The sequence below is a fragment of the Pelmatolapia mariae genome, linkage group LG10_11, assembly GCF_036321145.2.
Source record: "Pelmatolapia mariae isolate MD_Pm_ZW linkage group LG10_11, Pm_UMD_F_2, whole genome shotgun sequence".
NCBI lineage: Eukaryota > Metazoa > Chordata > Actinopteri > Cichliformes > Cichlidae > Pelmatolapia > Pelmatolapia mariae.
Genome location: NC_086236.1, coordinates 67,852,909 through 67,865,281, shown reverse-complemented (window position 1 = coordinate 67,865,281; position 12,373 = coordinate 67,852,909). Strand labels below are relative to the sequence as shown.

The following is a 12,373-nucleotide window of genomic DNA, read 5'->3' as shown; positions in this document are numbered from 1 at the left end:
TATTATATTATGATGAAACATAATAATTATCTTTGGTGCAGCTGCTGTAAGGTGTTATTCTCTAAGACAGCCCGGCCAGCTATTTATTTATTAACCAACCAACCTTAAGGGCATGTTCTCCATAAGTGTGCATGACATGTTTTTCTATTTCATAAAAACAAATATCAAACTTATGAGATATTTCATCACAAATGTCAATAGAGGATTTCAAGCACCACCACTCAATCACTCAAGTTCTGCCATCTTACTTCAATATGTAGTAGTGCTTGTGATGCATGTGGCCCCTGAAGGTTTCAACTGTCACTTTATGCACAGATAACTACAAAAACCAGGTCATGGAGACATGTTATCACATATCATCCTGATGACTTGCACACAAAGCCCATGAGGTGTTAATGTGGCATGAGTTTAGCTTAAACTTTGTCATTTCCATTACCAAATCAAATAACAGCATCCAGCTGACAAAATATACAAGGACAGGGAACCTCATAACAGCTGTAATATGATCTCTTATCTGTAATTGAGGCCAGAAGGCGGCACACAGGAGTACGGTTTCCTACCTTATAGTTACGGCAGGTGGGATTGAAAGCGTTGGTGCCGCAGGCGAATAACGTCTCGTCGTTGCGTGGTACCAGAACTTTGATGTAGTTGTAACATTCATCCTGTCAGGAGAAAAAGACCTGGACATTATTGCACATCATAAAGCCGGTCCGTTGTGGGTCCTGGCACAGCAAAAACACAATCAAAGAAGGAGTTGTAGCAGGTTAACAGTTTTCTGTGTTTTCACAGTCATTATCGTAATCCCCAGGGCGATTCTTGTGGTTTCGCCGTTGCTCTGGAGAGAAAAATGTGATGCCAAAAACTCATGTCTCTCCTGATGGCTGCATTTCTGATAGGCTACCTGCACACTACTTTTGCACATTAGAAAACTTCAGTGTTCAGGAAATGAAGGCAGAGGCAAATACAGAGAACAGAAGACGTAAGAAGTGAAACCCAAGACCGAAAACAGAACGAAATGAGAATGTGTATGTGTCTGGAAGATTATACTCACGCTGTTTTTCCCTCTCACAGTGCATTTCTCCACATCCTTCGTCTTCCAAGTCAGTTTCTGAAAAATGAACAGAGAGCCAACTGTCAGCTCAAAGACAAGCTGCTTCTCACCATCCCAGCTTTTGTTGCTCCCAATCGTTCAAGTGCTATTACGAGACAGCTGTGATGAAAATCTCATTAATTTCAATAAACTGTTGTGGAGAAAAACAAGCAAACAGAGAAATATCAGCGATGCCTGCTGCGGCTTGAGCAGCTCATCAGTGGGCAGTTAAGCATTGTGGCGCCTCAGTGATAAAAATCACTCTGCGAGATAACTCTGGATCTGTGAAAATGCACACACAAGCGAAACAAAACACAAAGCGCTGCTCGCAACACTTCACTGTCTATATGAGGAGGAGTCAATTAGCTTCAATTAACCTGCCGGCCAAAAGCCCTGTCCTTATTTTGTAGACACGACAAAATACACTTTTTTGTAGCCGTGCTAGTCATTCAGCAGGCTTTTATTGAAAAAGATCCATCAGCTTGTTAACAAGCTCTGCCAGCTGAAGGATTAATGTTCCCCCATAAACTGCCGACTAATTTACTGGCCAAATTTTCTCAGAACTTATCAATACCAGGCTAAATACTTGGAATTATTCAAACTCATTTCTCAATAGCATGTGAGCAGATAAGAGCTGCATGGCTCAATTGGCTGTCTGGGAACAAATTGGCTAGCTTGAGTGGAAGGCTGCCAATATTAAAGTATTCAATATTTCTGTGCAGTCGGTCGATATCCAGACCAAGAGTTCTCTTCGTTGCCACAAATTAACATACATTTTTGAGTGAAATGAGCTTTAGGTAAATGTGTCCCCACCAACAGAAAATATGTGCCACAAATCCAGTGCCATACTTGGTTAAGCAAGCAAGCAATTTATTTATATAGCACTTTCAGATCAGCCCCCAGCTGAACACAAAGTGCTGTACACTTGACATGCCAAAAATGATACATTGAACATGTTAAAAAATTAAGAAAAATAATAATAATAATAATATAAAATAAATAAAAAAAATAAAAAAATAAAATAAAATGATTATTAAAATGACACTTAAAATAATAAAATTAGCACAAATAGCAAAAACAATAATAGTATAAAAAATGATGATGAGAATTACATTTAAAACAATAAAATCAGCACATTAGATTAAAACAATAAAATCAATAAAATCAGGGTCATACTGTGTCATATGCCAAGGAGTAAAAATGGGTTTTAAGACATGTTTTAAAAGTGGACAGTGATGTGCTGGGAAAGATTGTTCCACAGATTAGGAGCAGCAATAGAGAAGGCCCTGTCCCCTCTGAGCTTTCTCTTGGACCTGGGTACCTCCAGGAGCAGCTTGTCAGCTGACCTGAGAGACCTGGGGGGTGAGTAAGGATGCAGAAGCTCAGAGAGGTAAGTTGGGGCAAGACCGTTTAAACATTTAAACACAAACATGAGAATTTTAAAATGAACTCTAAGATATACAGGCAGCCAATGGACTGAAGCCAGGATGGGAGTTATGTGCTCTCTTTTACGAGTTCTGGTTAAAAGTCGTGCAGCAGCATTTTGGACAAGCTGCAGACGAGAGAGAAGACGCTGACTAACTCCACAATACAGTGCATTACAGTAATCTAAACGAGATGAAATAAAAGCATGGATTACCGTTTCAAGATGCGGCCTGGATAAAATAGGTCTTATCTTTGCCAAGCGCCTTAAATGATAAAAACTGGACTTGACAGTAGCCCTAATTTGACTGTCTAATTTAAAATCACTGTCCATCTTAAAACCCAGGTTTGTAACAACAGATTTTAAAGTAATATTGTACAGTGCCAGAGGGACGTGCATATTTTTTATGTCTTTGCTAAAGCTTCACAGAAAGCCACACCGGTTTAAAATGCATCTTGATTCTTTATTGAAGCTGAGGTTTCAATTCTGCTGGACCACAAGTCCCTGAAGCACAATTCATCCCACAGGCACCTTGTTCTCCATTTCTTGGGGCTGGCTCTCAATTTTCTCGGACAGCTTTCAGTATAGCAAAACTTATGAAGAATAGATTTGCATTTTAATTGTTAAGGGTACATCTACAAAGTTAGTATTATTTCATTTCCACTTTCTCAAATAAACATGATAATGAATGAATAAAAGATTAAGGTTACTATTAATATGTATTTTTCTCATTGTCAAAAAAATTGAATTAAAACATATCTCAGTACTTCTCTTACATTTCTGGATTTTAAACCCTGTCTTTTCACTTGGCTTGAGCACACTGGATGAAAAATAGTCATCACACAATTTCTATGGATGAGATTTCAAGCACCCGAATAACACATGATAGTTTAGATAGGGCCGAGATAAAAAAAATAAAGCACAAGTCACACATTTGTGATATACATACAATCCAACTTACAGTAGGATTCATTCATTCCTGCTTTTTGGTCTTTTATTTAAATGATTTTGTCTGTAAAAAAACTACACATTGCCAACCTTACTCTAAAGGTGAGACGCCCCTGGTGCTACAGGGTGTTGCACATCTTTGGTCTAACACATTTTATATAAAACCCAAGATCATGAGTCAAATTTCTGACACCAAATCCATCATTTTGTAAACAGTACACGGCACACTGATTTTACAGCCAACACTTTGGCGTAGAAAAACGCCTTTGTTTCGAAGACCTCTGAGGTGACTTTGTGAAGGTCCAAAATGATTCAGTAGGACTCAGCATTTATGGTAATAGGTTTTGCCTTGTCCACGCTCAATTCGGTTTACTAATAATTACTTTTGGCCACCCAGGCCCGGGGAGATTGGTGAAGGGGAGAATGCGAATGAGCACCCGGTGTGAAAAATGAAGAGCTAGTTTAAAAATTAGCCGCCATGAAGGAATGGATCTATGATGATGGGGGACCCACCATTTTCTGATATGAGTCAGTCACACACCACCAATTGAACTCAGATGGATAACAGGGTAGGACAGCGAGAATGTGATAGCGGTGTATTCATACAGTCTTTAATAATTTTCCTCTCAGTTCCTGCTGTCACACTGGAGGCAGCAGCAGTATGGGTGAATTGGGAAAAAAAATGCACATCATATACACACATTCAATGTTCAAGTCCTCATATAACCCAGCAGAAAAAAAATGACCAACATAGTTTTGTTCAAAGGTTCCCCTTTTTTGTGTTTTGTTCCACACCCAAATCAATAGTTTAGATGTCCTCAGTGTGGAACGGAGGTGTTATCAGAATAAATATCCGTGTTTGGCAGTAATTTATATACAACCAAACAAAAGTCCAAGCCTTGGAGGGCTTTTATTTAAGTGCAATCATGTTTGACAAATGAGATTCAGATAGGAGTGAACATGGCACTTCAAACGCAACAAGAGCAGCGCTCCACTTGTAGTGGATATAGATGTCTGAAGAGAGATTGCTTAATACTTGAATGAAAGGGAAAGGCAAAGGGTAGAAAGCAAAATAACGAGATACAAACATAACAGCCCAGCCCCCCTATAAAAACACCACTGTTCAAAAAAAAGAACAAAAAATGTACAAGAAAGGAAAAGCTGCACAAAGAGCTCTACCTTGGTTCAAACCATTCCTTAAAATGGGTACAGGTCTATTTTGTCCCGGTGATGTATTATCCAGACTATTAATATTGGCAAGTAAAAGCCCATGTTCGCTTATGTGAACGACTTTAAAGTTAATCTTATGTTTAATGAGCACAGAATCCTAAAACTTATTTCAACTTTAACAGACCAAAATAGTCAAGTAAGCCTGATAACGCTCACATTATTGGTATTGATCGTGAAGGATCGCAAAGGATTGAGAGATCAAACGTTCCTTAAATGTCAGAGTCTTACAGAAAGAATTTACCTCTGAAGTGAGTTTTTGCATTCAGAAAAATCAACAGACCGTTGTTAAGGTTTAAAAGCAAATGGCAAGTGCATGATCCAAGATAAATAAAATGTCCTTAAATAAATGAATATCGACCTAAACACATGTATCAATTAAAAGTTCTATGTTGAACTAGAATATAGCTATGGTGGGTTTTTTTGTATAAGATGGAAATAAACACATTGGAAGATTTTAATCATGATAGCAGACAGACACTTACCTGCTGTGGGATTATCTGCTCAGATGAAGCTGCAAGATTGATCGCAAACACATGGTCCCTGCAAGAAAGTGTCACGACATTATTGGGGTCATCTTTACATTCTTTTTGCAATCCTTCATATTTTTTTTTCCAATGCAAAGCTTTAGAAGCATCTAACTTAACCAATTCACCAAAACCTGCCCCAAAACTCTCCTTTCTTCTCTGAGTGCAATTGATTACAGCTGTGCAGCAACACAGACTGGGAGGTGGATTAACAGGCAAGGTTTATTGGCTTTTTGGCTTCAGGACATCACACGAGTTTTCCAACTATCGACAAAACCTATATGAATCACTTTGTGAAGTGAGGAATGCATTTGTTGCACGCAGCTGTAGAAAATATTAAGCCAGTTTATGTGCATATAGGACCTCTATAACTTTTCGGACTGGGTTCTTGGCAGTGGGAGCACTTTATTTTGGGATAGAGCCAAACACTATAGCAGAACTTATTTTGCACAATGTAACTGAGCAGAGAAGGTGCAACCCTGTACTGTTTAGATAATTAACCTAAAACACATTGATTGAGTGGCAGAGCAATGTGCAAATTAGGCTGTGTAATGCACTTGAAAAAACTTCAGAGGTTCTGCTAAACTGCAAACATGAAAGCAGTCTGATGCAGAAGTGCTGCCTGAGATATAGTTCACAAAGAGCTAAAAGTTTCATTTTGGAAACATTTACCTTTTGGAAGTTTTACATTTTCACAAGAATGTAAAATTGCAAGAAGCAGTTTCTGTAGCCATGTGTTTTTTCCCTAATCACATTTTACTTTCACTTAGCCTTCTTGGAGTTCTTTATTATGCATTTAATATATAATATCTGTACTGTTGACACAGATTTCTTTTGCTGGGCTATTTTCCCTCCCTGACAATTAGTTGCAAATTTTGTCTTTCTTCATTGTGTCCTTCCAAGAGCCCATTTACCCCTTGCCCTATTTTTGCTGCAAAAAAGGAAAGAACAAATAAACTGACTTAATTAGCTTTACTGGCTAAAAAAAACTCCAAATGGGTAAACGTGTTGCTTATATAATCAGATAAATTATTCAGAGCTTGTTGGCTGCTTATCAAACTATTTAAGAAGTGTGTGGATAAAGGTTTAGGTTAAAGAAACATGATTATAATTACTCACAAAAACATTTATTATACTGAAGCCTTTGTGCAACCATGCACATGTTAACATAGTATCAGACTTATAGACGGATGCTAATGAATATAAATGTGTAAGATCATTATTCATCATTATTAACTATCCCTTTATAAATGTACAGATTTTACAGTAGGTTGGTAGAAAACACATGTATGAAAATATCCCTAGTCCTTATAGTCCTAATATTTGTATGTTTATACATGAAGTAATGGTCAACGTTTTACATGAGATGTTTTGAGTCATATTTTCAACTTCAGTAAACAATGTAAACACTGTTATATTATATCTTTTGTTATGTTGAATTAGCAGGTGAGTGATGGTGACTGACCGTGCAGCGATATAGAGCATGTGGTTGATCCTTAGCATCCGCTGGAAATCCAGACCCAGGCGGACAGTGTCATTGTCTGACATGAGTCCCTGGAAGCTGGGGTAGAGGTACGAGGCTGCACGGGCAAAAAGATGAAGAGAAGAAGAAATTATTCAAGTATAAGACTGTCATATGCATCCCCCCCTCCAAAAAAACCCCAAAACACCAACAACAACAACAACAAAAAAAAAAAAAAAAAAAAAAAAAACTGGAAAGGAATGTCAGAACTTTACTGTGACAATTCACTGTGGAATCAAAATTTAAAAACTAAAATTTGGAATAAAGGAAAGAGATTTTCAGTCTTTGTCAAATGTCAGTGGGGTTTTTTTCCTTTGAAAAAAAAAAAAAAGAAGCAATTTTTCAGTTTCACATTTATAGAGGCAGTTGGACAACGACAGCTAAAAATTTCATCCACAGTAGTATTAGCAATTTAAGAAACACTAACCCAAGGTTACAATTTAGTCGTCTTTTTGAAAACCCTGAGCTCACACTGTATGCAAATGCACACTTGTGGAGGTGGATCAGGGGGGAAAATAGCATCCTAAGCTGCAAATTAGGCAGTCGTGTCATAGAAGTCAATCTGATTTAAATAACTGGCTCCTCGTAAGCATTTCTGAGCAGACATGTCTGGGGACTGTGCCAAGTGAGGACAAAGAAACAAATCAAAAACATCTGAATAGACATTCTAATTGTCACATTTAAATCAGTCTCACCTGTTTCAAAGGTCACGAAAGTTTAGCTTAAGCTGTTTTCATGCATGCACTGCACCCATGAACTTTTCTAGGACTTATCAGGGAGAGCCGCACGCGAAAATGCAAATGTTGGACATTAAATACTCTTGTGAGGTCCTTATTGCAAGGTCTGTCTGATGCAGGATTGTGCTGAATGTGCAAGTAGGGCAACTAGTGGGCGACACGTGTTCCATCTCCTGCATGCATCCCTGTCACAGAAACGACATGATGTACTCACTCCAACGCAAACCATTTGCTGCTGCATGACACGTGTGAGAAAGGAAAATATCCCGACGCGATTCTCCTGAAATCTTCGAAAGTTCATGTGTGAAAATGTCGTTAGCGTTATCATCAATGCCATTTAAATACCTTCACCTGGTAAAGTGCCTCTATAACAAATTACACCAACAGGAACATCATAAAACAAAAAACAAATATAAAATGTTAGATAAGATGAACTGTGGGAAGTCGTGCAAAGAAACAGTGATATAATATCAACTTTATGGTGCACTATGGCTGATTTTCATTTTCCTCCTTCTTCTTCCTCTACTGCATGTTAATTTCATTTTCTTTCCCTTACTCAAAGTGCAGACGAACTCACTAGAGGGCAATGTTATTTTAAACAATGGGAGATTGTGTCCAGTACTTTAAATAACAAAATGACAGTCAGCCAGTGGATGGATATGCCTTTCAAAAGCTTGATTAAAAAAAGATCCTTCAGGCAAAAATGGAATAAGCCTGGCTCAATACTGACACCACGCTGTCTTCCATATCACAGATACTTCCCCTGCTGTCTTCTTTCTTTTTTAACTAAGCAAAGATTCAGCTGAAGGCCAGAGCATTCTGTGTCTGTAAAGTACTGTATTAAGTGCCCTCCAGCTTCCCATCTGACCTGGGCTGCTGCTGAATTAGCAATCCCCCCTAGAAATACACCACAATCTGAAATTAGTCTCTCTACAGGGAGCCGTACACGCTCCTTTAACCACTCGTCTCAAATCGACTGTTTAAAGATTTAAATGCCTAATGTCTGGCTGAGTGCTGGACCTTGCTGTGCTGTCTGGTGAAGAGACTCCCAGTGGCTCAACAGCCCGCCCTGCCATCCTCCCCCTTGGCAAATGAGGATTTCTAATTACTCTTTAGCACTTTCACACCGTGTTTGGCTTGGCTAGGTCATTGCTAGCAGAAAAATCCAGGATAATGACTCGAGGCATTTAGGATCACTACAACGAGAAGAACATACAACTCATAAGACCAAGTACTCAAAGAACTACACCAGAATCCTACATTGAAGCTCCAGCGACACTTGTAGTATGAAGAACAATGTTATTTCTTGACCATCTTGATGGTTAGCTTTTAATGGTAAATGGTTAATGGCCTGTATTTGTATAGCGCTTTTACTAGTCCCTAAGGACCCCAAAGCGCTTTACACATTCAGTCATCCACCCATTCACACACACATTCACACACTGGTGATGGCAAGCTACATTGTAGCCACAGCCGCCCTGGGGCGCACTGACAGAGGCGAGGCTGCCGGACACTGGCGCCACCGGGCCCTCTGACCACCACCAGTAGGCAATGGGTGAAGTGTCATGCCCAAGGACACAACGACGAGACTGTCCGAGCCGGGGCTCGAACTGGCAACCTTCCGATTACAAGACGAACTGCCAACTCTTGAGCCACGATCGCTTCATGGACAATGGGAGTAGGTAAAGTTGATATGCTGTAAAGCCGATTTTGTATTGAGATGTATTCCCCAAACTGCACTTCAAAGATTGCATTTAATCTTTTCACCTGCTGTTTAAAGAACAAATGAAAGAAAAGGGAAACAGTCTGTCAAGGACACACGTTAAGTTATGACATGTTATCCATAACTGCTAGGACTTAGTTCAATATTTAAAAGCTATTGCTACTGCATAGTAATGATAACTTTTAAAAGGAACCTTTTATGCCCTTTTATCAACTGCAGGGTTTTATTCTTGAACCCCGTTGGAATTGATTTGCATGAGAAACTGTTCAAAATAATTCTTATTTATCATATGCAGAGCCTTGGAGCAGCACCTCATTCACTGACTGAAACAAGAGATTTTAGGTTAACCTTAACAACGTCCCTTTTTTAAGGACAGTATCTCTTGATCGGCTGCCTCTAACATACAAAGGAAAAGGTTGTGTGTGTAAGATGTTAATATTAAAGAAAGTTCCTCTTTCAGACATCATACAGAACCAAGAATAGCAAAAAAGCTGCCTGAAACCAATCATGAAAATAGGTAGTGTAGTGTATGCATCCTAAACAAGACTAGACATTTTATTAATAGCCTCATGTTCTGTATAACCTGTATCAGCTGTACTGGCTGTGGAAAACCTAAATATGCCCAACTTAAACAGCACGGTGTCAGTCAAAAACAAAAGTGTAAGAAAATTTATTTGCCCGCTTTCTAAAAGAAGGAGTCACTTAGGTATGATTTCATAGACTTCATCCTGACGAAGTACTATGATTCATAATGGATGTCTCAGAGTTGTGAGGGACCTTGCGCCATGCTGTCACCTGCTGGAACTAGAAGTGACAAATTGCTCTCATTACACCTGGGACGGAGCTCCACATATAGCACTATTAGCGCAGCTATTTCTGCTAATGGTAGCGTTACTCTCTTCCAGATAGATCAATTACAGTGTGTGGGCCATGGTCTCAGCCACCTCTTAAATCAATTATGGGCCATTACATTTAGCAGCCAAGACCTCTTCTGTAGACCTTCCCAGTTATTGGGTGCCACAGATGGGTCCCTAGGGTGGTCCAACAGAGCAGTGTCTTGAGTGTGTTAGAAGTCTTCAAGAGTCTCTTAAATCAAAAACTTGCTGGTTTCCAGCTGTAGCTCTGAAGTTTTAATGTCTTGTGCTGTGGTAACATGTGGAGCCGGGGTAATAATTCATTATTAGCTTCTATCGACTGTCATTGGAATATGGCTGAGACAGTTGTGCTATCAAGAGATGAAAATCTTTTGTTCATATGAAAGATTACAGGAAAAAAAGCATTATTATGTGTTTGAATTAATTAAATTATGGTATTATTAGGGACTGAAGAGTAAGGACAATTCAGACATTTATTAAGTCAGGTGATATTAACTAAAACAGAAAAAAAAACCTCAATAAAATCCATATTGTAGTCACTGTCTCCTAGGTAGGGACAAGTATTGATTATCAGTGGTGATCCAACTCTTTATCAGGAAAAAAAGCTCAATATGAAAATTAAAATGAAGAATGTTTATGATGTCAGTAAACTAACCAGCTGTCACCTTCATTATAACAGCAGTATGTATGTGTTGTGCATGCATACAGATGGGGTTTTGTTTTGCTTTGCAAAAAATACTGAAAAATTGCTCTTTTTGTAGTACAAGTTTGCCAAACTCTGATCTAAACCAAGGGAGGAAAGAAATATTTGCTGTGTTTATTTCTTGTCAGTGCTGTTCTTGCACACCAGTCATGAAAGACCCACAGAGTGACAGCTGAGTTATTTTTCCTGCAACTGTTCATAGTCAGTGCTAAATGAAGCTACTGTGAAAAATGTAGAAAATTTTGGTGAGAAATTTGGCTGCTGACTTTTACACCAACCTAAATGAATCAAACAAGAAGAATTTTTACATGAGAGCATTGCGAAAATGTTCTTTTTATGATATACTGCATACATTATTTACACACTCCAGTTGTATGCCACATACAATAAATGCTTTATTATTCAAAACAACGTTTAGCCTGTTGGACAGTCTAAATAGTCCAGCTGTATCCTAATGTGAATCAGATACATGGGCAATAAAAATAAAAAATCAGCGCTAGACACTTTACATCAAAATTATTCTACAAATTTGCTAAAAGTTTGCACCTCCGCTCCGACTAAGACCTTTTTTAATCATGCATACTAAAACTGAAGTGACCTTATTCGACACCAAGTCAGCGCAGAGCTCAACAAATAAATTTAATTATAGCTGTTCCAGCAGCAGAATAAACATCTACAGATTTGCTTGCTGCAAACATAGCCTTAAACACATCCACCTCACTAAGCTATATCCCCCAGTGACGAGATATGCCTTAGTGACCCTCGCTCTAGATTTACATGTACTCCTGCAACAGAGATCACCATGGCAACAACAGATTTTGAACTTACTTTCTCTGCCCACGACGCTGATTGGTTCCAGGTCTTGGGGGAACGGCGTGGCTCCTGAGGACAGCTGAGCTAAGAAGGCGACAAAGGTGAGAGCCAGGAAGGCTGGCAGGATGGGTCGAGGCAAGACGACCATCAGCCTCATTTTGGCAGAGGAAGAGACCTCACCAGTAACACATGGCCCACAGCAGTTTCACCTAACCAACCTAAAAAAAGAAAAAAGAAAAGGCACAGAGTTGGTGCATTGTTGTTATCAATATTACATCTGAGACACCTCAGTGTAATAAAATTAAGACAGTCAACACAAACACTATAACATGGTCGACTTCTAATATAGTAGCATGTATTGGATATAGATGCATTTTATAGAGATTCTAAATTAAAAGGCAACAATTACATAACTGAAGAATGACTAGAGTAATGTTTAAAGGTGGCATCTTAGTTCCTATTAGCATGCAATGCCTCATGCCAATGCAGTGATGTGATTGAGTGTCCGCCCAACCACTGATTTGTAAGAGTGCAAATGCATTAAAAAAAGGCAGATGGAGTCAGAGCAAACCAGACGTGTGAGGGAAGCAACCAGGAGAGAAGGCAGGCTGCAGGACCCTGACCAGAAGGACACTTAAACATTCACTGCCCAACCGTGTCTTTAAGAATAAACACTCCTTGTTCAGCCTGATATGGCGAGATGTCCTCGCAGTTGTTTAATTTAGTAAAAGGTAAAAGGTCACTCCTGTGTATATTTAAATATCACCTCTAAAAGGTGGCTCTCA

At 39.0% G+C, this 12,373-nt stretch overlaps 1 protein-coding gene across 4 annotated transcripts in view; it reads right to left on the bottom strand.

The window, feature by feature from the left end:
* Window positions 1-12,373, bottom strand: part of sema6cb (semaphorin 6Cb) — a 150,814-nt gene that overhangs the window by 52,617 nt on the left and 85,824 nt on the right. For all 4 annotated transcript variants that reach the window (XM_063485546.1, XM_063485548.1, XM_063485549.1 and 1 more), the window contains 5 exons: window positions 11,604-11,806; window positions 6,681-6,795; window positions 5,174-5,231; window positions 1,052-1,108; window positions 561-662 (listed from right to left, as the gene is read on the bottom strand). In XM_063485546.1, the coding sequence (XP_063341616.1) occupies window positions 561-662; window positions 1,052-1,108; window positions 5,174-5,231; window positions 6,681-6,795; window positions 11,604-11,745 (474 nt within the window). In that variant the 5' untranslated portion in view covers window positions 11,746-11,806. The remainder of the gene's footprint in view (window positions 1-560; window positions 663-1,051; window positions 1,109-5,173; window positions 5,232-6,680; window positions 6,796-11,603; window positions 11,807-12,373) is intronic.